Source organism: Urocampus carinirostris, chromosome 18 (genome assembly GCF_059441175.1).
Source record: "Urocampus carinirostris isolate Australia breed hairy pipefish chromosome 18, RoL_Ucar_1.0, whole genome shotgun sequence".
Taxonomy (NCBI): domain Eukaryota; kingdom Metazoa; phylum Chordata; class Actinopteri; order Syngnathiformes; family Syngnathidae; genus Urocampus; species Urocampus carinirostris.
The window spans coordinates 895,752-921,062 of NC_142366.1; the positions used below are offsets into that span (position 1 = coordinate 895,752).

Sequence of the window (25,311 nt, forward strand, 5' to 3'; positions counted from 1 at the left end):
CCCCTTTTTGTTACAACAAAAACTATGAAACACAAAACTTATCTCTATTGCTTTCGTGTGTGTACATTTAGTAAGAGGGGCTTTCAGCATTGTTTAAGCACCTTCTTTATATTACCTCTCCGCCCCATTGTTTCTGAACACTCCTCAGTTGCATGTCTTTCACAGGCTTAGTTTTTGCAGAAAATCTATTTTGAAATGGAGTATGTTGTGGTACTTTTTGGAATTATACAGTATTTTACTTTAGTTGTATGGAGCTACAGTTCTGGTCAAGTAATGGACAGCTGTGAGAGCTTGCACCCCAAGCACTCAGAACTGCTAGGACAACAGGACATAGCACCATTCACGATTACTACAAACTGTACTGACTACAGCATGAGGAGGGAAGTCAAAGGTAAGCCAACCCCCTAATGTTCTTCTTAAAATCACCTAAAATCCAAATCGTTTTAACCGTTTGGAATATATGGACGGTTCTGGTCACTTTTGAAAGGCATTGGCATTTTATCCCAAACTTAAATAATTACTGTACGTGCCATCAACATTTAGTAATCTGAGTTGTAACACACAGAAATAGAAGGTTTTTATTCTTGCCTGATTTCTATTTTTTACTAATATGAAATGTAGGGTTATATGCTACAACATATCTTAACCTTTATTTGGCTACATGCTTTTTTAATATTGTGAATCTCTTTGAGTAGGTGTTTTTTTTAAAGCGAATTGTACTTGAAAAATGCATGAAAGATCTTTTTAAAAGAAAAAAATATTGGATTTTGAAATGCATTGAGGATAATTTTTTTCTATATGTACTGCTTCTTGGTAAATGTTGAGACCAGGCCCAAAGAGGCATGATCTGGTCAAGCGTCCCGGTCCATATAAAAAGAGTAGCTGATGGTTCACAATATGAACCATCATTGCCTTATATGTGTCACAAGCCAGAAATGGAGACAGGACCCAATAGCTTTCGTTTAACTCTGTTTTATTGAAAAAGAGAGCAGTGCTTGCTTCCACGATCCGATGATCGTCGGACACGAGTAGCTGATGGCAGGAACGGGGAAGTGGCTCTTCCGTGTTGAGCGGGGATAGTCGTGGCAGAAAAGCTGGTCAGTAGCCGGGACAGGAGAGCAGGGGCGGTAATCGAGTCCAGAAAAAAGGTCGGCAACAAGTATCAGGCAGGAAACAGGGCAAAACAGGTCGATGGCCGGGACGGAAGAACAGGGCAGAAACGGGTCCAAAACAGGTCGGCAACAGGAAGCCGAGGGGTTCAAAAAGTGGCAAGGAGCCAATCAGCGACCAGGGCTGTTGGCGCCAACGGGGCAGCCTCAGGTGCCCCGAATCAGTAATCATGACAATATAAACTCACCAGAAAACCTAAATTATTTTATATGACTCTTAGCAAAAGTATTGCAACTGTAAAAGATGGTGTTGATACTTTATTGACTGTCGTTCTGTGTCTCTTGCCACGGGCAACTCCAGAGTAGAAGAGATTCTATCCTCTCTTGAGAGGACTGGTTCCAGCCTAAGCTGTGTGTGGAGGTGATTTTGACTATATCAGGTCGGAACTCCTCAAACTAACACACCAGCTCGCGCTCCTTCCCCACCAGAGAGGTGACGTTACATGTCCCAAAAGCCAGTTTCTGTAGCCGGGGATTGGTGCGCCAAGGACACCTCTTTTGGCTCTGAGCTCATGACCCCTTTGGCCCCACCCACAGGTGGAGAGCCCATGTGAGAAGGGACCAACGTCGTGCCTTCGGAGTCTGCCTGGCCGGACTCTGTGAGCAAAGACCACCAAGCTCTCACCTACGGAACCGGCCTCCAGGCCTGGCTCTAGAGGGATGCCATGGTAACCCGCGCCTGGGCGAAGGAAATTGTGCTCCAGTGTAGGTTTGCATCATAAAGGGTTCGTGTTTCAAAGTTGTTGGGGTATGTGAGCTGTACTTCATTTGGCCCCTCACCTAGAACCTGTTTGTCATGGGTGACCTTACCAGGGGCTTGAACGCAGACAACAAAGCTCCTAGCATCATTGGGACACACAAACTCCTCCACCGCATTAAGGTAGCAGCTCCAGGAGGAGCATTAGTACCCGTTGCCTCCCTACTAGGCATTTGGCATTAGGGGTTTGAATTGGGGGGTGTGGTCACCTAATGACCCCCAACCACAGGTGTTGCCACACATCAGTTGGGTTGAGACATTGGGCTGGAAATCTCCTCTGGGTCAATCTCCCATAGAAAGTCAGAATGCAATAATGTGAGTCTGTTCTTGACTCTAACCACCCCCCACAAGGGGGATATGGCTCCAATCATTGGTATTGGAAGGAATTTCACATTTTGAACTGGTTGTACTCCTAGTTTCTCACCTCCTGGCCCAGGGGTCGGGAACCTATGGCTCTTCTCATGAGTACATATGGTTCGGCGATAAAATACACCTTGTGCAATTATTCCATATATTGATGTATGAAGCACCCTTTGTCACAGATGCGTAGATGAGACTACATTAACACAAATAGTGTACTGCCCAGTATATATAGAGCCACACCTTTAACCATAGTTTACAGTCAAGATATCACACCAACAGACTCTGTTGCGGCTGTAAATTGCTAAATAATCCTTCATAAGCTAAATAAATGGTCTTGGGGCGTGACCACAACAATATCTTCCTGAATGTGGAGAAGACAAAGGAGATTGTAGTGGACTTCAGGAGAACAAGCCCTCAGCACGCACCCCTGACCATCAACTGTGCTGTGGTCGAGAGGATGACCAGCACTAAGTTACTGGGTGTGCACATCACTGAGGACCTCTCCTGGACCTCAAATTCCACATCACTGGCCAAAAAAAGCCAATCAACCCCTCTACTTCCTCCAGAAACTGAGAAAAGCCCCGGCCCATATTATCCGCACTGTCTACAGAGGCACCACCGAGAACATCTAGACTTTCACCGTATGGTACGAAGCCTGCTCGACTTCCTGCTAGAAGACCCTCCAGCACATGGTGAGAGCCGCCTGAAAGATCATCGGTGCCTTTCTCCATCCTTTCAAGACCTGTACACCTCTCGCCTCACCAGCAAAGCTCTTTACATTGCGAGAGATACCACCAACCCAGCCCGCAGCTTCTTTAGCCTGCTGCCATTGGGCAGGAGACTCCGGGACAGCTTCATCCACCAGGCTGTCAGGATGCTGAAATCACTCCCTGCTCTGCTATGCTTCCTCAAAGCCACTCTCTACCCTTTGCCCGCTCCACCTCGAGCCTGACTCTCCCCTTTTCTTTTCTATTTTCTATTTAATTTTTTCAACAAATGAACACAAACCCACTGCCCAAGGAAACTACATCACTTTAACAATTTAACAATTTTGGACCAAAATAAGCTAACCTTGCTCATTGCACTATAATTTACATTTGCTTTACAACTCAGAACTTTTTGCACAACTCAGAACTTTTTGCACTACTCAGAATTTTTGTTTTACAATTTAGACATTTTTTCTCAACTCAGGACTTTTTGCACTACTCAGAACTTTTTATTTACAAGGTAACACTATGCACTTTATGACTTATGTGTGCACTGTCTATTTACCTGTCGTACTGTCTACATGTGTGTTTTAGTGTAATGTGTCCTAGCACAGTGTTTTTATGTTTTTTATTTTCTAGACACCGAGGGCTGAGTGAAACTCTATTTCAATTTTCCGTTTTTGGTGCAGAATTTACAATTAAACTGAGTTTGACTAAATGGAAACAATCGATGTTTATTGTTGAGACACTGTATGATGAAAAGCAACGGAAAAAACTTTAACCTAAAACAAACCTTTACCCAGAAGCTCTAGCAAAGAACCAATTGGGTGAGCGGTGAGAATGGGGTTGGTTATTCATAAGGCGCTCGCACTCTTCTCCTTTCCCCAGCGCTGTCTGCACTGAAGGTTAATACTTTGGTAGCCTCGTTGGCAGTATTTTGTGACATTACTACAAAACAACTTTGCTTAACACCTTGCTTTGAAACGATTATTTATGACAATTCTAATTGCCATCTTCATCAAAGGGGCCAACTGGCCATCAGTGGTCTGCTGGGGGAGACGCATTTCGATGGCTTACAGGAAAAGACCAGACAGTCTGATCAGGAAGGCCAGCTCTGTCCTGGGATGCTCCCTCGACTCAGTGGAGGTGGTAGGGGAGAGGAGGATGATGGCTAAGCTGTCGTCCATGATTAGGAACATCTCCCATCCCCTGCAGGACACTGTATCTGCTCTGGAGAGCTCCTTCAGTGACAGGCTGATTCACCCCAAGTGTGTGATGTAAGCGGTTCTGCAGGTCTTTCCTTCCTGCAGCCGTCAGACTGTATAATAAGCAGTGCTCTCGATAGACTGCTCACCCTCCATGACTTTGCATATTTGCACATTGCTGGCCACTTTACGATAACTAGTTTGCACACCTGCCATTGAAAATATTCAGTTTTTTTTATTTTTACATTTTTAAATACTTGTTTATACTGTTTATATACTTAGCTCGTATTAATTGTCTTACTGTTGTAACAAGAGAAATTTCCTCATTGTGGGTTGAATACAGTCTTGTCTTGTTTTGTCTTGTCTTGTCTCTCACCTTCTGGCCTTTGACTGTGCAGGATATAACTCGCCAAAAACAAATCTCATTGAACATCCTGACAATGACTGTTTTAGCTGCATTGTCAGTCAATTTTCCACAGTGAATACAGACAAATTGGATTAAGTATCTTCAAAATGGGACAAAATTCACAGAGGTTCATCAACAAACAACCTAACATTGATTTTCCACCAAGAGACAAAGTGATTATTTAATTCAGGTCTTGAGAAATGCATTTCCATAAAAATGCAGGTCGTTGGTAGTCCTGCTTGGCATTGCTCCCTGCTAAACTTCCTCCAGTGCCCTCGGCTCAGCTGTAGGGTAGTTAGCCAGGAACAACCAATCCTAAACAGTTCGCTCCTTTAATTACTAGACGTCTGCTGGTGGCCGAGCTGGGACAGGGACGTCTGCCTGCTACCCCTTGCAGCTGATAGATGTACTTGCCCTGTGGCTGTTTTGGGGGTTTAGGTGCTCTTCTCGACCTCCTCTGACAGATCTTTTATTGCCTTCTTCAAATTCCCTCCTCTCACTCCTACATCCTTCAGGAGGCGTGTTGCTGACTGCCCCATGTAGCCTCAACACCGAACGTCCACCAGGTTAATTTGTTATCTTCCGACCAGCTTCCCGGCACTCGGCAGCCAGGTTCGAGTACAGTACTTGGCCTTCTTGCGCTCAAAGGCGGCCTCCATTTCCCCTTCCGATGGCACTGTGAGCTCGATGACGTGCACCACTCTTGCCTCTTCGGACCACACCACCAGGTCAGGGCAGAGAGATGTTTCATCCCTGGCCTGGGAAGAAGGACCATGGTGTCTCTCTCAACTTTGTGCTCTTTGACGTACATATCAGTTCCCTTTCTACTTAATTTATTTTAAATTAGGCAATCAGGCCAGGAAAACCCAGAGCCACGAAAATGATCACAACCCCTGTGAAGTTCAATGCCAAAAAAGCAAAGGGACCGGGCTTGCTTCAGCTCCTGTGACGCTGTGTGCTCTCAAACTCCTTTTTTGATGACAGCTTCATTGTCTCTTTGATGAGCTTCAACCTTTTTTTCGCCAATATCAAATATGTACATGATAGATTCGAGATTGAAGGATTAAGTGACCTTTACATTGTAAGCGCCGGGGTCACCAGATGTTGACATGGTGAATCAGTGTCACACCGCATGTTGAATTCCAGGATTCCGACCGAGTATTTGGACGAAGAAATAAGTGCTGAAGAGAGCAATTCTTTTGATGAGTTTTATTCCAAAGAAACAAAACATTTAAAAAAGGAATTTTCTGGGCTGGTGATCTGGAAAAAGTACTAAAACAAAAATAATCGAAAAATGGCTGACCGCTTTTTTGTCGAGAAGGGTCATGGAGTGACATATGTAATTTAGTTGGAAAATCAAAGTTAACTAAAATTTTCTAGGCCAAGGAAAGGAGGGAAATCTTCACAAGAAACATTTGATAAGACTGGATCTAACTGAATTTTGCAGGTGGTATGAGAAGATTATGGCAGACTCGAAGGCAGACTTAAAAACATTTCCAGGAAAGTACTAAATGAAAGAATACATTGAGACATCAAATGAATACAAGAAGTAAATACTTTATTCAACTATGTGGATAAACACTAAGTGCATTTTTAACAACTAAATTAATAATGTGATTATAAAGGTAATGATGTAAGGATGAAATAATATAATTAGTACAGCTGAAAAAAATGTAATAATGACAATACATCTAGTGACACATTTTAATAATATAACTATATGCAGCACACTTTAAATTTTTGGAAGCTGTTTTGACAGTAGTAAAAGTGTCATGTGAAAACTTGTCTGAATCACTGTCATTTGGTCTTTTTTAGTTTATCTTCAAGCCACAGGTTCCATACCATTCGTTGGTTTCTTGTTACAAGCAAGGGGAACAGGAGAGTCGTCTCCTGTTGGTTTTTTCACTCTGGAAACAGGAAATGCTCAGCTGATGAACTGCAGCCACAGAACTGTAAGTTGTTTTTTTAATCTTCTAGATCAGTGTAGTCCAAGTTATTTTCTAGGACACCCTAACAATGAGAAACCAAACAGGACAATTTGTATGGTATATAATGTATTTTTGTAGTTGCAAATATTTCCCCCCTTTTCGTGTCTCTTCTACTAAAAGGATGTACTAGATCGGGGAAAGGCTGGTGTTTGGTTCATAAATATAACTTAAGCACCTTATTTCACTATTCATAATAATTCTGTCAAACATTTTTGGGGATGCCCTATCCGAATACAAGCAAAGGTAAGTATTTTAATTTTGGTTTCTCTGGAGCGTTTATCCTTAGTTACATCAATTACCCCCATGATAAATGCTTTGCTCCTCTTTTTATTGCTTTACCATAGTGAGCCTTCTGAACTACACTGTGTCAGTACGGCACCCGCGTTTCACATTAGCAGACTGAAAGTGGCTGCTGAGGGTTACTAACACTGTCACTAAGATTTTGGCAACCCACTGCCTTCCTTATATGACATTTACAATTCCAGATGTCTAGTCAGAGCAAAAGGCATCATAAAGGGCATTACTTACCCCGGTTTCCAACCTTCTATCCTCTGGTGGGTGAGACAGATCCATTCGAGCCTGAACAAATAGACTCAGACACAGTTTCTTCCCTTACGCTGTCATAATACTAAATTTATTTTTGCACTGAACCTCTTTGTCATATATAAATAAGTAATATATATATATATATATATATATATATATATATATATATATATATATATATATATATATATATATATATATATATATATATATACACATAGGGCAGCAGGGAGGCGCAGTGGTTAGTGCGTGTGCGGCACAGTTCTAAGGTGGGGTTCAAATCCAGCTACCGGACTTCCTGTGTTCTCCCCGTGCTTGCGTGGGTTTCCTCTGTGCACTCCGGTTTCCTCCCACTTTCCAAAGACATGCATTTCAGGTGATTTGGCCAGTCCAAACTGTCCCTAGGTGTGAATGAGTGAGCGAGTTGTCTGTCCCTGTGTGCCCTGCGATTGGCTGGCAACCAGTTCAGGGTATCCCCTGCCCACTGCCCGATGATTGCTGAGATGGGCTCCAGCACACCCGCGACCCTACTGAGTATAAGTGGTGCAGCTGATTATATATATATATATATACATATATATATATATATATATATATATATATATATATATATATATATATATATTCTAGTTCTAAAATTCTAGCTCACCTTTTTCAATGGGGCAGCTTTGAGTTTCATTGACACTGTCATGACAATAAATGTGTTTATTTCTATTCTATTCTATTCCATTCTATTTAATTCTATTCTATTCTATTTAAAGAAAAAATACTGGCACTTGGACTACCTGTAAACAATAGTAGTGTGCATTTAGATGCCGGCAGTAATGCTTTTTATTTATTGAGGCCTTTATATGGATGCAGTTCTATATCTATTCTTGAGGCGGTGTGAATTAGGCATTAGATCCTGGCAGATTCCTCCCAGGCCTCTGGTAAAAGATCCCTAAGCTGGAGACAATAAAGCCCAAATGGGGAGAGGAATAATCTTTGAATAACATTTATCATACATATATTATAGGATGTGGATATAAGATCTAAGCCATATTTTGAAAAAAAATAAAAATAAAAAATCATATTAATATTTATTGATTTATTTCTCACCAGAACTCAACTGTGTCCCATTTATCCAATTCACCAATAACATTTCTTCGGATAAAATGGCAACCAGAAGCCTCTGGATATGCAAAAGTCATTCAGTTCCAGTAAGTATAAGACACCATTAGACTGCCGAAACAAAGAGTTGTCAATGAGGAAGTAAGGAGAAGAACTGGTGTGGATATAGAGTTTGCTAAAGAGGTTGATGCAAATGTTCCGAGATGGTTTCGACATGTAGAAAAAATAGATGACATATAGAAAGAATGGATGTAGGCCGTTTGACAAAAAGTGTGTAGTGCAGAAGTGGTGAGAAAACCAAATCGAAGGCTCCAATATGGTTGGATGGATGGCATCGAAGGTGCCTGGAAGTGAGGTCGGTTAATTTTATGGATGCAAAAGTGTGTGCTAGGGATGGATGTGAATGGCGAAGGGTAATAAGGAATGACTAATATTGATGCATATGATGCGGAGGGGGTAAACCAGTGTATGCTGTCAAGTCTTTCTAGTCATGAAGTCATGCATGGCACAGCAACTCCCCTTGTTGTGCTCTGTGCCTAATGTTTGGTGTCAGGTTGAAAGAGTGAAGGGGAATAAATTTTGGGTGAATATGAGTGTGTTCTTCACCTTAGCCACCTCCTACGAGGGAATTATGGCTTTGGTACAGAGGTAAAACATATTGTTTTGTCTTCATTCGGATTAGAAAAAAACCGTATTACTACAAAAATCCATCCATCCATTATCCGCTCCGCTTATCCTCAGTAGGGTCGCGGGGGTGCTGGAGCCCATCCCAGCCATCTCAGTGCAGTGGGCAGGGGACACCCTGAACTGGTTGCCAGCCATTCGCAGGGCACACAGGGGCAGACAATTCACTCGCTCATTCACACCTAGGGACAATTTTGACCGGCCAATCAACCTGAAATGCATGTTTTTTGGAATGTGGGATGAAACCGGAGTGCCCGGAGGAAACCCACGCAAGCACGGGGAGAACATTCAAATTTCGCACAGGAAGGTTGGTAGCTGGATTTGAAACCATGACCTCAGAACTGTGCTGCACACGCGCTAACCACCGCCCCGCCGTGCTGCCCTACTAAAAAAATCCTACTACAGTTATACTATGATACAAAAATGCGGTTACATAAATACTACAAAAATACAACAACAGTAATATTAAAAACATACTTGTTTACAAAAATACTAAAAAAAGACCACTTCAGTAACACTACAATACTGTTACATAAATATTATGACATAATAATACTACAGCAGCCGAGTGGTAAGCACATCTGCAGCACAGTTCTGAGGTCATGGGTTCAAATCCAACTACCAGCCTTTCTGTGCGGAGTTTCCATGTTCTCCCCGTGCTTCATGGATTTCCTCTGGGCACTCCAGTTTCCTCCCATAAACCAAAAACATGCTTGTTGTCAGAATTGTCCCTGGGTGTGAATGAGTGAGTGATTTGTCTGTCTCTCTGTGCCCTGCGACTGGATGATAACCAGTTCAGGGTGTCCCCTGCCCACTGCCAGAAGATAGCTGAGATGGGCTCCAGCACCCCTGCAACCCTACTGAGAATAAGCGGTGCAGATAATGGAAGGATGACAGTAATACTACAAAAATACTACAAATATAGTGGAAAAATTCTAGATTCCACCAAAAACAACTGCAGGAATATTATAAAAAAAACTACAAAAATAAAGCTACAGTAATACTACAGCAACACTACAAAATACTACTGTAGAAATACTACAACATACTACAAAAAGAAAGTACAGTAATACTACCAAAAATATCGTACTGTATAAATGTTAGAAAAATACCACCAAACTCAAGTAAAACTATAGGATACTACAGATATACTGAAATAGTCTACTATGGAAATACTACAAAAATACAACTGCAGAAGTACTCCAAAAATTATTGCAAAAATAAAACTACAGCAATGCTACAATATTATGAGTACAGGAATACCACACAAAAAACAACAACAGTAATACTACAGACATAATACAAAATAATACAGCATAAATACTACAATGCGGTGCTAGGAATGAAACGGACTGAACCATTTCAAGGCAGTCGAGTACTTTTGACACTGTATTGTTCACAAATTTGTTTTTATTTTTTTTTTTTTAATAAAATTTAAATCTAGTGTTTTTTAATCATATTTTGGCCTTTACGATGCAAAGGAGAGGTTTAAAAATGCAATAACTTTATAGGCATGCTTTGATTGAATTAGAGTGTGCTTGAGCACCCCCTAAAATGGGCTGTGATCATTAATGAAAACGCAATTTTGCTTCTTCGTAGTGCTTCCTTTGTCCAGGATTACAACATATTTTGGGTGGACATTCAAAGCCCGAAGCTGATCTTCAAGAATGAATCATTTCGAGTCGAGTCAAACCAAACATCCCAAAAAATAGAAACAACACCAACTTGGATTCAACAGTATCTTCCGTCGTGGGTAAGTAAACAGTTTTTGCCATAGTAATCAGTACATAGAAATGTCAGGGTTTCTGCTGCACACATTGATTACAATCATTGTTAAAAAACACACTCAAAAGAAAATAGCTAATACAGTGGTGCCTCGACATACAATTTACCTAAAAACTTAGTAAGTAGAGACACATTTTGAAAGTATATGCGCTATTTCGTTTCAAGCCTTGCAAAAAGGGTTAGGGTTTAGAGCATCATAACATAAAACAAATACATGTTAAAATAAGATTAAAGCACATTAAACATAAAACGAGAGGCTAGTAATGTAAAAAAAAATCAAGGAATAAAAGATGTAATAAAAAAACAAATTTAGATTTTTGCCCCCCGTTTCTTGAAAAACGGATCCAATGACGTTCACTTTTCCCGAATTCTGACAATCTGTCGGAAATGTGCGATGCAGACGTCATAGAGAGCAATAGCCCAACTTGTCAATACTTTTTCCGGGTGATCCTTTACACAAATTCCGAGACTTCGTGGAATTTTGCTAAAATGTCTTTAATTTGGGCGGATTAAATGATGGATGTGCCCTCCTCCTTGTCGTTTCTGAACTCCTCTTGCATGGCAGTGCGTGTTTTCATACCTATCTATTATCTCTTGCTTTGTTTTGATGGCCAGAAAAGGTCTCTTACTCTTCTTTTCTTTTCCACTTTTCTGCATGTCTTTCGTGGGGTCCATTGTAAATGATAGCACTTCGTAGTGGTACCATAGAGTAGACTTTTTACAGAACGGGGCCCCGGAGAGTTTTTTTGAAAATAGTCGTATTTCCCATCTCTTCAAGAATACAGTGTTTCTTATATGGTCCGAAAATTTAAAATTCTTTGACCCACAACATCTTTTTAAAGTAAGAGAAATAGTTACTTTCCCTGGTAACGCTTAATTTTTACTATCGAGCCTTTCACTAACACTAACTCAGTTACTTTTTGGAAGAAGTAGTAAGTCACTACAACTAATTACTTTTCTTAAGTAACCTGACAAACACTGATAGCCACCCACAGCAATTGTGTCGCGAAGCTCCAAATTACCGTAAATTCCGGACTAAAGAGCGCACCTGATTATAAGCCGCACCCACCACATTTCAAGAGGAAAACCGATTTATACTTACACAAGCCGCACCTGTATATAAGCCGCATGCGCCCACATTAAAAAAATGTAACACAAAATTAACCCAGACCCGACTTTAAGTCTCGCGATTGTAACCGAATATCCTTCATTTAAGTACGCAGTCCAAAAATAACCGTAAAATGATACTGGTACTTAAGGTTTGATGCAGACCGGCAGAGTCCGGTTCCCGTTGAAAGTAATCCAAAGAAAAAAGACGGTACACCGAGAGTTTTCAAAGCTTTAATAATAATATAACTTTCATTCCAAACGGTGCATGTGACAGGTAGCAACACGCTAGCAACACGCTCGCAACACAGTAAACGGGTCTGTTAAAAAAACATACGGTACTTGTAAAATTCACGGTAAACCGTCCTCATCTTCCTCCTTAAAACTGAAGCCATCAAAGTCGTCTTCCTTAGTGTTGGAAAGAAACAGTGTCATATAGACGTCGTCCCACGCTCCCGCAGCCTCACTTGGGCTGTCACTGTCGCTGGTGTGCCCTCCTCTCCGTCACGGCTTTTCAGAACCCGTTGGTGATGGTGGATTTTTTTGATGCTGCCCCGCACTGTCAGGATCCACTGGCAGACTTGCGAAAAAGTTGCCTTTCGCATGCGGCCAGTTTTAGTGAAATATTTCTCGCCGCTAGTCAAGCCAAGAAGTTGCAGTCTTCCTCGGCGCATACATTCCACTGGTCTAAATCTTACCTTTTGTACTCGAGCGCTGCTGGCGACTGTTAGAAAAATTACATAAATAAATTGAATATTGTTCAAGAAAAGTTTTCTTGAACAAACAATTATGAACAAACAATTAATGCCAGTCCGTAATCGCTGAATAAGCCCTCATCTGGGCCCGCCCGTTTGGCGCCAGCTGCTGCTCGTTGCCTGATTGTCTTCGCTCCTATCTAAACTCAGTGCTCTCATTCACCTCCTTGTCAGTCTGTCAACGAACCTCTGCACTTGCAAGACTAATTTGACTCTCTCCTGTATCCTGCTCGTGTATCCAGTATCCGGTATCGATCCCGCCTGTCTCATCCTGTCCGGTATCTTGCTTTAGTCTCCAGTATCCTGTATCAATCCCGCCTGTCTTGTCCTGTCCGATATCTTGCTCCAGTCTCCAGTATCCAGTATCGATCCCGTCTGTCTCGTCCTGTCCGGTATCTTACTCCAGTCTCCAGTATCCGGTATTGATCCCCTCTGTCCCGTCCTGTATGGTATCTTGCTCCAGTATCTGGTATCAATCCCGTCTGTCCCGTCCTGTCCGGTATCTTGCTCCAGTATCCAGTATCGATTCCATCTGTCCCATCCTGTCCGGTATCTTGTTCCAGTATCCAGTATCGATCCCGTCTGTCTCGTCTGGTATCTGCTCTAGTATCCAGTATCTGGTATCGATCCTGTTTGTCCTGTCCGGTTTCGATCTCTTCTGCCCAGCTATCGCCGAATCGCTGGCGTTTTTGTTCCCGCGCATGACTGCCCTGTTCCCGTAAAATAAAGCTTGTGTGAAAATGTTACGCATCTGGGTCCACCGTCTGTTCGGGTTCTGACAGGAAAAAATTGAATGCATGGGGAAAACAGCAGGAAAAAAATGAAGAAAAAAGGGTAAAAGTAAGAAAAAGAAGTAAAAAGCTAGAGAAAAAAAGATGATGTAACAAAAAAAGAGAAAAAAAACTAGGAGGAACCCAAAAAAGGAGGTCTTTTTGACCACTCATTTTGATCAATATTTTTGCCAACATTTTACTTCCACTGAAAAGTGTGATTAAATACAGTTCCGTATTGCGAAACTAACTAAACAAATCCACAAAATGTTAGTACATTGGGACCTCGGTTATCGCGGTTAATGGGGACCAAAACCACCCGCGATAAGTGAAAATCCGCCAAGTGGCGGTGCACCTTAAAAAAATAAAATAAAAAAACAAAAAAATTTAAAAATATATATATTTTTTTATATTTTATTATTATTATTATTTTTTAGACCCGGTTAATGGGGACCAAAACCACCCGCGAAAAGTGAAAATCTGCGAAGTAGCGACGCCCCTTCAAAAATGCTTCAAAAATATATATAAATATATATATATATATATATATATATATATATATATATATATATATATTTCAATTATTTTATTCTATTATTATTATTTTTTTGACCTGTGAAGCTCTGAACCCGCCAAAGTAGAAACACGAAGTGGCGACGCCCCTTCAAAAATGCTTAAAAAAATATATATATATATATATATATATATATATATATATATATATATTTTATTTTTTTTAGGCCCACGAAGCTCTGAATCCGCGAACGTCGAAGCGCGAAGTAGCGAGGTCCCACTGTATTATGTGAAATCAAAAACGTAATGTCCGGGTGCAGTGGTTAGCACATTTGCTTAACACATGAAAAGTCCCTAGTTCAGACTAGGTGGAAACATGTGATTGCCTGGGGAGGAATAGGTGCCACCAGGCTGTACTTGCCCAAAACACACCACAGGAAATGGTGGCATTATGGCCAGAGCGGTGAAGGGATTAAACAAAAAAAACATCCAAAAACCACTGACAGCTTTGGGCTCTGTAACCTTTCAAATATTCATCATCATCATCATCATCTCATCAGCTGCACCGCTTATCCTCAGTAGGGTTGCGGGGGTGCCGGAGCCCATCCCAGCAATTATCGAGCAGTGGGCAGGGGACACCCTGAACTGGTTGCCAGCCAATCGCAGGGCACACGGGGACAGACAACTCACTCGTTCAGTCACACCTAGGGACAATTTGGACCGGCCAATTCACCTGAAATACATGTCTTTGTCTTCAGAAAAACAAATCCTTTCAAATATTACATTAGCTAATTCATTAATATGTAAAAAACTAATATTTACTATTGCCCGAAAGCAAGCAAAATTTAACTTTATTTGATTTGAGATGTTGAACATGTTTACTAATGATATGGTTGCTCCATTCAGGATTGATGTTACTCACTGTTGTTCCAAGCGACACTTACAGACTTTTTGTGATGGCCTAGACCAGTGAAAGCTTAACAGCGAACATTGCCTGAGCTCAATGTTCCCTGTGATCTTCCACTGGTCTAAACGTTCACACTAAATCGGTGAACTTGAGCAGAACATAAAAGAATGCCAAATGAATCCAGATTGCAGGAATTAAAAACCACCACAGACAAATTAGATGAACTCTTAACAAATAAGGGGCTTTGCGTTTTATGAATCAGAGATATTAGGAAATGGGCAATAAACCTAGTCGGTTATTAGCCTTCCAAATCAGAAAAGCCCAAACAGATAGAATAATTTTACAAATAAAACATCCTATTTCTAAACAATGTGTAGTAAAACGCAAATGTATAGCAGACAATTTTGCAGATTATTATAAAAATGTATACAATGCTCAGAAAATGATTTGGATAACTGCACGGCACGAAACCTTTTAGAAAAACTACATTTACCAACTCTGTCAAGAGAGGATACACTAGAAATTATCCGCCCCATTTCACAACAGGAAATACAGGATACAATAAAAACCTTATAAATAATAAATTACCAGGAATGGATGGGTTCCCAGGGGTGTTCTATAAAAGCTTTAAGGAATAATTAACACCAGTACTACAAAAAGTATTTAACTATGCGCTAACAAAAGGAGATCCCCCCAACCCCCACCCCCCCCCCCCCCCAAATCGTGGTCAGAAGCCATCATATCAGTCCCGCATAAAGAAGGAAAGGATCCAATGCTGTGTTTACTGTGTAACGATTTAAAAATTCTTACAAGCATAATGGCAAAAACAATGCAGAAATTAATAGCGGGTTTAATTAAAACAGTTCAGACAGGGTTTATTCCGGGAAGACAGGGTGCAAACAACATGAGGAAGATATTAAACATAATTTTGAGCACAAAATACAAAGGCCAACCCTCAATGTTGCTGAGTTTGGATGCCCAAAAAGCTTTTGATTTGGTGAAATTGACCTTTTTACATCAAACACCTATAGCTTTTGGCTTTGCTCAAAAAAATGGTAGAAAGGGTGAAAGTAATCTATAAGAATCCTAAATCTAGGCTAAGAATCAATGGTCACTGTTCGGACTTCTTTGATCTCAAAAGAGGAGTCCGGCAAAGGGACTTATTAAGTACGCTCTTGTTTGCAGTGCGCATAGGACCACTGGCGGAATTGATCGGACAAAATGAGCAAATAATGGGAATATTAGATGAGGGAGGAGAAGAGCATAAAATATCGCTGTTTGCAGATGACTTCTTAGTAGTGCTGAAAGAGCCCTCTTTATCATTAGATAGATAGATAGATAGATAGATATATACTTTATTCATCCCCGTAGGGAAATTCACACTTCCAGCAGTCTACCCCGTTGTTTATTAACAGATTAACATGATGCCCGAGGGTGCTTGTAGCGGAGTGGATGACGTCACGCCAGTCCAAAAGTTCGACATTCCTGCGGCAGATGGAAATCTTTTCTTTGTGAGAATCCAGGGATACACCACCTCGTGTTAGCAAGTCCGCCTCCTCTCCGATTCCCCCCGGCTTTCATGTCTCTGTTTAGCGACGTTGAAGCCGGATTTCTCCAGGTGGCTCCGGGTGGCTACACGTTAGCGTCCGGAATGCTAAACGTGAGCCACGTTTCCGCAAAACACAGCAACTGCGCTCCCTGTGCGCTTCGATGTTTTCAAAAAGCACTCGATGATCCTATTTGGTCGTGAGTTCGCATTTACCATGATTACGGATGGTACCGAAGACTTATAACGCCGCTAGCCGCTTCGCAAGCTTCGGCTTTTCTTCCACCATGGGCCCCTTCATCACGCCGGCACGAGAATTCCTCAGGGCAAGGAGTTGAAATACACGCATTTATTGTGCGTTAAAACCCATGTCCATAGGATAGAAGTAATCCATAGTGTAGTTGTCAAAACGGGAAGAAAAAACACCGAAGATAGGAGCAGACAATAAAACAGTTGGGCAGCTGCTGGAAAAGGCAGCCGCTCGTGGCAGCGCCGCTTTGATCTTATTACCACCACTGTTGGAGAACCTTAAAATATATGGAGAAGTTGCTAGGTATTTGTATAATGAGAGCAAATCAGTAGCAATGGTGATATCAGGAAATTGTCCAACAGAGGTGGTAGAAAGATTTGATTTCTAATAAACAAATAAAGGGTTTAACTAATTAGGGGTGACTATTACACCACATCCCACACAGCTGTTTGATACAAATTATGGGAAATTGATGAAGGAAATTAAGAAGGATATGGAAAGATGGGAGATTTTGCCCTTGAGCCTTATTGGATGGCTAGAAACAATTAAAATGAAAATAGAGTATGACCAAGACTGTTATTTCTGCTTCAGCCTCTTCCTATTCTGATTCTGTGCTCCACATTTCAAGTGTTACATGAATTGAGATCTCTTTGGGGGAAAAAATAAATCTGGAATTAATTACAAAACCATTTTAGCAAAACCCCTTTGTCCAAATGCGCCTGTTACCATTTATATCAGTAGCGATGTGGAAGATGTTAAAACTCCAGAATGAATGGATTAAGGGAACTATTAAAACATGTTCCACAGTACAAAATAATTTAAAAATATCAAGGTCCGTGAAAAGGGCTACGAAAATAGCAAAAAAAAATAAATATATATATATTTTAAACCTGAGGTTATAGATGTTGGATTTGAAAAATTGTTACAAAAAGGATTGGTGTTTATTACCCAGGTGTTGGTAGGACAGGTATTGAAATCTTTAACACGAATTTGACCTATCTAAAAATGATTTTTATAAATATTTGCAACTACGACATTACCTTCACAAATATGATGAATCGGGGAAAATATGGAAGGTGCCAACTAGGGAGTTTGACTGGAAGGTAAAAATGTGTTACTCCTAGACACCCTCACTTCAAAATATAGGAATACATCCCATTTATGTTGGTGGAACTGTCAGAGGGTGGGGAATTTCACGCATATTCTCTGGAATTGCCCCGATTTATTACATTTCTGGAGAGGTATAAAGACAGAAATAAAATTAATTATTGGTTGGGAGTTGCTGTTGGACCCAGTTTTTTTTTCTATCCCCATCTCTGGTGCCCCCTGGATTGACGGCACCCTTAGCATTTGCCTATACTGCCTATGCCAGGGGCCGGCCCTGGACTAAAGGAAAAAAATAAAAATCCAAAGTACCGTTTGGGAGCCCAATGAGTCGGCTCTCTTTGGTCAGCTGTGCTGAAAAAGCCGCTTCTCGAAATACTAACCTGACTCAACTTCCGGAGAAAAAAATATATAATTATGCCGAAAATTTAATTGGCCAACCAATATGTCAATCATCATTTGAATCACTTACCACTGGCTGAAGATATTCAGATCTACAGGAGCTGATCTCGCTTTTATTTAACAGGCCAGCCGTAAAGGCTAATGGTGGCTATGGACCGTGAAAAAAAAGCTTCTTATTGGACGAAAGTGGTGTCAATCGAAAGGTTACAGGCTAACGGCCATATTGGGAACAATTTTACAAGTTAAATTTTAAAGGGGAGTTTGGAGCAAAACGGACAGATTACTACTGAGAACGTCCAACTAAGCAGGCAGACTTTAATCTGTCCGCATTATCGTTTGTTTTAGCATACATATTTTACATTCTCTTGATTGTCATTGATATAAGGAAGCAATTTTTTGCAGACATTCAACGAATTTGATGACGGCCAGTGGACGTAATTTGTGATTTACATGATGAGTACATTTTGAAATAGTCATTATATCTTGAATCCAAATAATTTAAGCTTTCCAATGATTTGTGGCATTTCAGTGACTGGTGACATCGTACAAACATGTTTGTTAATCAAAAGTTTGTTTTACGTTAAGGGGTTAAATCAGGGGTGTGAAACTCATTCTAACTGGGGGCCACATGATAGAACAGACTTTCTCTCGGGGGCCGAACTAGTAGATTAGAGAGAAAGGTAAAAGACAGAAAGAAACAAGAAAAAGAGGGAGAGAAAAAGATAGAGGGTGGTTCAAAGAAAGAGAGAAAGAAGGGGGGAAGAAAGAGAGAGAATGTGAGAAACAAAAGAGTTAGAAGAGAAAAAGTGAGAAAAGGGGGAAAGAAAGAAATCCAAAGGGAAATAGAAAGAGAGAAGGAGAGAAAAGAGGAGAAGAGAAAGAGAGAAGAAGCAAAAGAGAGAATGGGAAAGCAAGAGAGAGAGAAAGAGAGACAAGAGATAGAAAAGGACATTAAGAGAGAGCAAGAGAAGGTAAAAATACACAGAGAGAGAAAGAGACAAAGAGGAACATAGAAAAAGAAAAGAGAGATAGAGGTTGAGAGAAAAGGGGAGGCAGAGAGAGAGACAGAGACAGAAAGAGAAATACAAGTTCAGCGTTTGTGAGAGGCACCTGGCTTTGGCAACATCAAGTGGACATATTTCAACCTGCAGCTCGTTTTTGCGTCGCAGTGTTGTCTCGCGGGCCGGATTCAATCCCTTAGCAGGCCTGATTCGGCGTGCGGGCTGCCTTTTTGACAGCCCTGGGTTAAAAAGGCACAACCATACTCACTTTTGCTTTTGTTGTATTTTTAAATTTGCACAGTTGTATGCTTGTTTGTATTATTGTAAGGCGGCCGCAGCAGAGGGCACCCGCGCCTAATAATCAAGTGAGCCAGTGTAGTGTTAAATACAGAAATAGAACCAGTTTCAGAGACCACTCATTTTAACACGCCCTTTGCTCGTGAAAATACGGTAATTGGCTAAAGTGGGATTGAGATTCTCAAAGAACTCTTTGCAGATTACATTTTCCTTCATGTTTAGGATGTACCTTTACCTTATTTGATCGACTTGGACTGAATCACACACAAAGTTACACATTTGGGAGATTTTCTTTTTCACATGACAACGACACAATGTTGTATTTGGATGACAATGATTTAACCTTTCTTTTTTACCCTGCAGCCTATATCCAGCAATGGTTGTGGTGTCACAAAGCTGTGTTTTAGTCACCCATCTAATTGTGGCCCTGAAGTGTTGAGCGATTGTTACTTCATGTCTGCCATGTTTTCAACAAGAGACAGAGCCATCCGATTTGAGATGACGGGAACTGCTGATGGATACATTTCATTCGGATTTTCAGAGGATCAAGAAATGGTAGAGAAGAATATTATTTTATGGCATGCATTAACACTAGAAAGACCACAGTCAGTTGGCTTTGCTACATAGAATGCCCAGGGGACACTCAACTGACTGGATTAGTTTCACCATTGACCAAGAAAATAACATTTGGTGGGGGCGTAACCAGCCGTTATTTATCTAGTATTTCTCCAGTTGTATTTTTGTGGTATTTTTGTTGAATTTGAGCAGTCTGATTATTGTAGTATTTCTGTATTATTTTTATAGTATTAATGTAATTTTATTTTGTAGTATTTTATATTGTAGACACGTGCGGATGCGGTGTCCGTACGATGTCACTCAAATGCATCGTTCCAAATATCATTCGGAAGGTTAAAGTCTTGGGCTTCAAGAAATGCCAACCATTCCTTGGTTTTTATTTTATTTTTCGCTCGCAACTTTACTGTGCATATGACAATAAACACTTGGAATTGAGTTTAATTTAAAAAAAGACCCATCACAGAAACATCGATATCACTCTGAAACAAGATACTGGGAAAATATATAGCCGGAGTAGCTCACCGAAATCGTTGCGTTCAATAATAATGTGCAACCATGGTCCTCTTATATCCGTGAGTGTAGTAAATCCAGGAGAGTAAAATATTTATAAATACAGAATGGTAAATCATGTTTTCTTTATGCCGTAGACAACCAAACTTGCTATTCACATTCATCTTTTTCGGCCAATCGCAGGTTTTGTTTTGCCCCTTTAGCCTATGCGAGCCTGTAAATGATAAAAAGGATCCGCCCCCTTTACCTCCGAATAACTTTAGCCAATATTGATCGATTCAAATGATGATTGACATATTGGCTGGGAAATGAAACGCCGGCATATGTATCCCAGCATACACCAAGGACCACATCGCCTACGAGGAGAAATCTAGTCGGCGGCTGCTTGCCTTTGTTGCGAGACCTTGCGACTTAATATTGATTCATATATAAGGCGCACTGTATAATAAGGCGTACGGTCAGTTTTTGAAAAAAAATAAAGGCTTTTAGGTGCGCCTTATAGTGCGGAAAATACGGTACATCTGTAGTAATTTTATAGGATTGTGTAGTTGTATTTTTGTAGCATTACTGTCATGTGTTATATTTTCTCCCACTGAGTAACATGAATGGACTTCAGGCAGGATCGTGTCCAAAGCCTTCCGAGTGTTGTAGTGCTTCGGCATTTTCACTCCAAGTTGAGTGAGTTTTTGAATAAGTGTCCTGTGCACTAGCTATTAATGCATCAATCAACACCACACTCACCACCTTCCATTTGAACAACCCCACTTTGCCGCATTTACGGAACAATGGTGACAAGATGGGCCGTTAAATCATTAGTTTTACATAACACAGCTTTTTGGCTGTCCGCTGGTCATTTTGGAGGGGTAAGAAAATTCCTGCGACTTCTAGTGTCAATTTAGCCTGCTCTCTGAGTTTTTACGTCAAACTTGTGAGATGATGACTTTGTTTTGTTTTTTTCCTCAAAAGGGTAATGATGACATTTATGTTTGTGTCAAAGCAAACAGTGGCCTGGTGCAGTTACAACATGCATTTTCTGTAGGAAAAACAATTCCACAACCTGTTCCTTTGGTATGTTAAATATCTTCTGCAAGTTATTAAACATATTGTTAGCCAGGCACATTTTACCAAATTGTGTGCACTATGATTATTAATTTGTTCTCATGTCTCTGTTAGGGGAATATTTCGGATTTTCAAGCATCCTTTGACAAAAGAGAGATCAGCTGCTCATTCACTTCATTCAATCCAATTAAAGCTGGAAGGAATGCAGGTTTTACAGATTCAAACAGATCCTACTATCTGATGTATGCATATGGTGCAAGCACCAGCAATGGTAAGGCTGGGTTCTTGATCTATCTGTGGCCAATATACAGAGGTGGGTAGAGTAGCCAAAATATACTCAATTATTCAATTCAAAGTACAGTTACTTCACAATAACATTACTCAAGTAGAGGTAAAAGTAGTCATCCAAATACTTGAGTAAAAGTAAATAAGTACTTGGGGGAAAAATACTCAAGTACTGAGTAACTGCAGTAAAGTCGTATTTATTGATTTGATTAAAACAACCAATCAGATCATATAATTAACAAAGTCCAATAAACATATAATTTAAAAATAGATTAAAATAATCAACTTAAATTCAAGTGCTTTAATAAACAATGAAATACATATAGTGTAAATGAAATAAATAAATAGAGTCACAAGAGTAGACTTCAGCCAGGATCATGTCCAAAGCCTCCTAAATGTTGTAGTCCTTCGGCATCTTCACTTCTTAGTTGAGTGAGTTATTGAACAAGGCTCCTGTGTTTAAGGTCTTTATGCATTTATTAACATTACACCAGCCATATTCTATTTGAACAACCCAACCTTGCTGCATTTACAGAACAATGGTGACAACATGGGCTGTTAAATTGTTAGTTTTAACACAGCCTGTTGGCTGTCCGCTGGTCATTCTGGAGGGGTAAGAAAATTCATGCTACTTGTAGATGGGCTCTGTAGTCTGAATTTACAGTATCGGAAACTATGTTTAACCACTTTACCATTAACATGAAGTAATCATCGTGTTATTATTATTTTCTTCTGAGTAATACGAGGGACAACAACTAAATCAAACACAGAAGTTGGTCGGCACAAAGACTTTATACCCATATCTTAACCCCTAACCCAAACCTTTAACCTTTAACCCTAACCCTAATCCCCACCCCCTGACCCTAACCTTTAGTCCTAATTACTACTCCCAATGAAAGCCCTTTAATTTATGGAGTATTGACTGCTTGGAAATCACAAATTGTGATGTTGAAAATAAAACGTAAAGAATATTTGGGAGGTTTTTTTTTTTTACAGGGAACCATTACATCTACAAATAACAAGGTATATTTTTGTCTGCTTTCATCCACCAGGACAAATCCAGTTCCACAAAAATACTTTTACAAGTAATAAAAAAGTAGATATATCCAGACCACAGCTTGTCAGAACATCTGGATTGGCTCACATTATCAAAGCACATGGTGAGATATTTACGTTATAACGTTAAAACCTGAGTTTTCAATCGGGAGATTAAGATTCATAAAGCATCTGTGATTGCCATTAGCATGATTTTTTGGCATCTACTCATTAGCATGTAGCCATTAGCAAGACTCGTTTGTATGTAGCCGTTGGCATGACTCGTTTGCATGTTAGCATTTACTCGTTGGCATGTAACTTTTAGCATGACTTATCGGCAAGTTAGCATCCACAAGTTAGCAGTTAGCCATTAGCAGGACTCATTTGCTTGAAGCCGTTGGCATGACTTGCTAGCATCTAGCATGTAACCGCATGATTCGTTTGAATGTTTCCTTTAGCATGACACACTAGCATATACTCGTTAGCTTGTATCCCATAGCATGACTTGCCAGCATCTGCTCGCTAACATGAAGCCCTGAGCTTGACTCGTTAAAATATAGCCATTACATGACTCATTGGCACCTACTCATTAACATGTAGCCGTTAGCATGACTTGTTAGCATGTAGCCGTTGGCATAACTTGTTAGCGTGTAGCCATTAGCATCTTCTTTTTAGCATCCACTCATTAGCATCACAATCTTAATGTGGGTCAGTGAACCACTCGGTTCAATCCTGGAAATGTCCCTGGTTACCATGGGGACCAAGCTTCCTTATTTAAATGCAAGATTCATATCCCCTAGTGGGAGATGACTATTCTTGCGTTGTTTACTGATACAGAGGAGGGGATTACCTACCGATGTGTCGCAACACATGTCGTTGGGAGTCATTAAGTGACCAAACCCCTCAAATCCAACCCCTAATAGCCCATTCATTCCGGATAGGAAAATTGTGAGCCAATTTATTCCAGATTGGAGGAAATTTCCGTTACCACGGTGCAGCCCAACTCATCTCGAAGCCAGCCCCAACAAACAAACTTATCAATGGCATTGAAAGAGACACTAAAAGGTAAAAACGACAACTATAACTAAATGACAGATGGATGTTATGAAAACCAGGGTCATAAAACGTTAACATTTTTTTTGTTTGTTTGTTTTTTGACTTGCTGTTTTGTTTTTTTGTTCAAAATAAAGTTTCATTCATTAATTCATTAAATTAATTTTGTGTTTGAGTGTCTACTAAAAAATACCACTATGGAATTCTACAAACTGCTATCAAAATACTACAAAAATATTACTATGGTTGTTGTAGTTGTCATCTCACAGTAATACTATACCACCGAAATACTACCACAAAATATTAGTACAGTGACAATATAAAACAGAAATACTACTACAGAAATACTACAGAAACACTACTACAGTGATAGTATAAAACAGAAATACTGTATTAATACAAAAATACTACACAAATATTACAGACATATCACCACAGAAATACTACAGACTAACTGATACAGAAATACTTAAAAAATACTACGGAAATACTATGAAAATACATCTACAGTGAGGGTAGAAAATATTGCAATAATATTATTATGGAAATATACTCCTACATTGACAGTATAATACAGAAAATACCACAAAAGAATACAACAAAATACTACAAAAGTACTACTACAGAATCACTACAAATTACATCTACAGAAACTGTCACGATTGCCCATTTCCCTCACCTGTGCCCGCTGGTTTAGCGCCAGCTGCTGTTCGTTGCCCGTTTGGCTCCCCTCCCATTTAAAGTCAGTGCTCTCATTCTCATTCTCCTGTCAGTCCGTCAACGAACCTCTGCATTTGCAAGACTTGCATTTTGACTCCGTCCGGTATCCTGCTTGTTTATCCAGTATCCGGTATCGATCCCGTCCGTCCCGTCCTGTCCGGTATCCTGCTCGTGTATCCAGTATGCAGTATCGATCCTGTCTGTCTAGTCCTGTCCGGTATCTTGCTCCAGTATCCGGTATCAATGCCATGTGTTCAGTCCTGTCCGGTATCTTGCTCGTGTATCCAGTATCCGGTATTAATCCCATCTGTCCAGTCCTGTCCGGTATCTTGCTCGTGTATCCAGTATTTGGTATCGATCCCATCTTACCTATCCTGTCTGGTATCCTGCTTGTGTATCCAGTATCCGGTATCGATCCCATCTGTCCCGTCCTGTCCGATATCCTGCTCGTATATCCTGTATCGATCCCGTCTGTCCCGTCCTGTCCGGTATCTTGCTCATGCTTCCTGTATCAGATATCGATCCCGTCTTTCCTGTCCTGTCCGATATCCTGCTCGTATATCCTGTATTGATCCCGTCTGTCCCTTTCTGTCCAGTATCTTGCTCATGCATCATGTATCAGGTATCAATCCCGTCTTTCATGTCTGGTTTCCGTAAAATAAAGCTTGTGTGAAAACGTTACACGTCTAGTTCCACCGTCT

General features: G+C 40.5%; 1 protein-coding gene across 1 annotated transcript in view; it reads left to right on the top strand.

Annotated features, from left to right (window-relative positions):
* Nucleotides 1-4,064: 4,064 nt before the first annotated feature.
* LOC148347973 (ferric reductase 1-like) overlaps nt 4,065-25,311 on the top strand; it is a 46,762-nt gene continuing 25,515 nt past the window's right edge. Inside the window, exons 1-7 of the mRNA XM_088322846.1 lie at nt 4,065-4,273; nt 5,198-5,335; nt 8,863-8,899; nt 19,736-19,927; nt 21,425-21,526; nt 21,632-21,788; nt 22,855-22,962. Of these exons, the coding sequence (XP_088178972.1) occupies nt 4,065-4,273; nt 5,198-5,335; nt 8,863-8,899; nt 19,736-19,927; nt 21,425-21,526; nt 21,632-21,788; nt 22,855-22,962 (943 nt within the window). The remainder of the gene's footprint in view (nt 4,274-5,197; nt 5,336-8,862; nt 8,900-19,735; nt 19,928-21,424; nt 21,527-21,631; nt 21,789-22,854; nt 22,963-25,311) is intronic.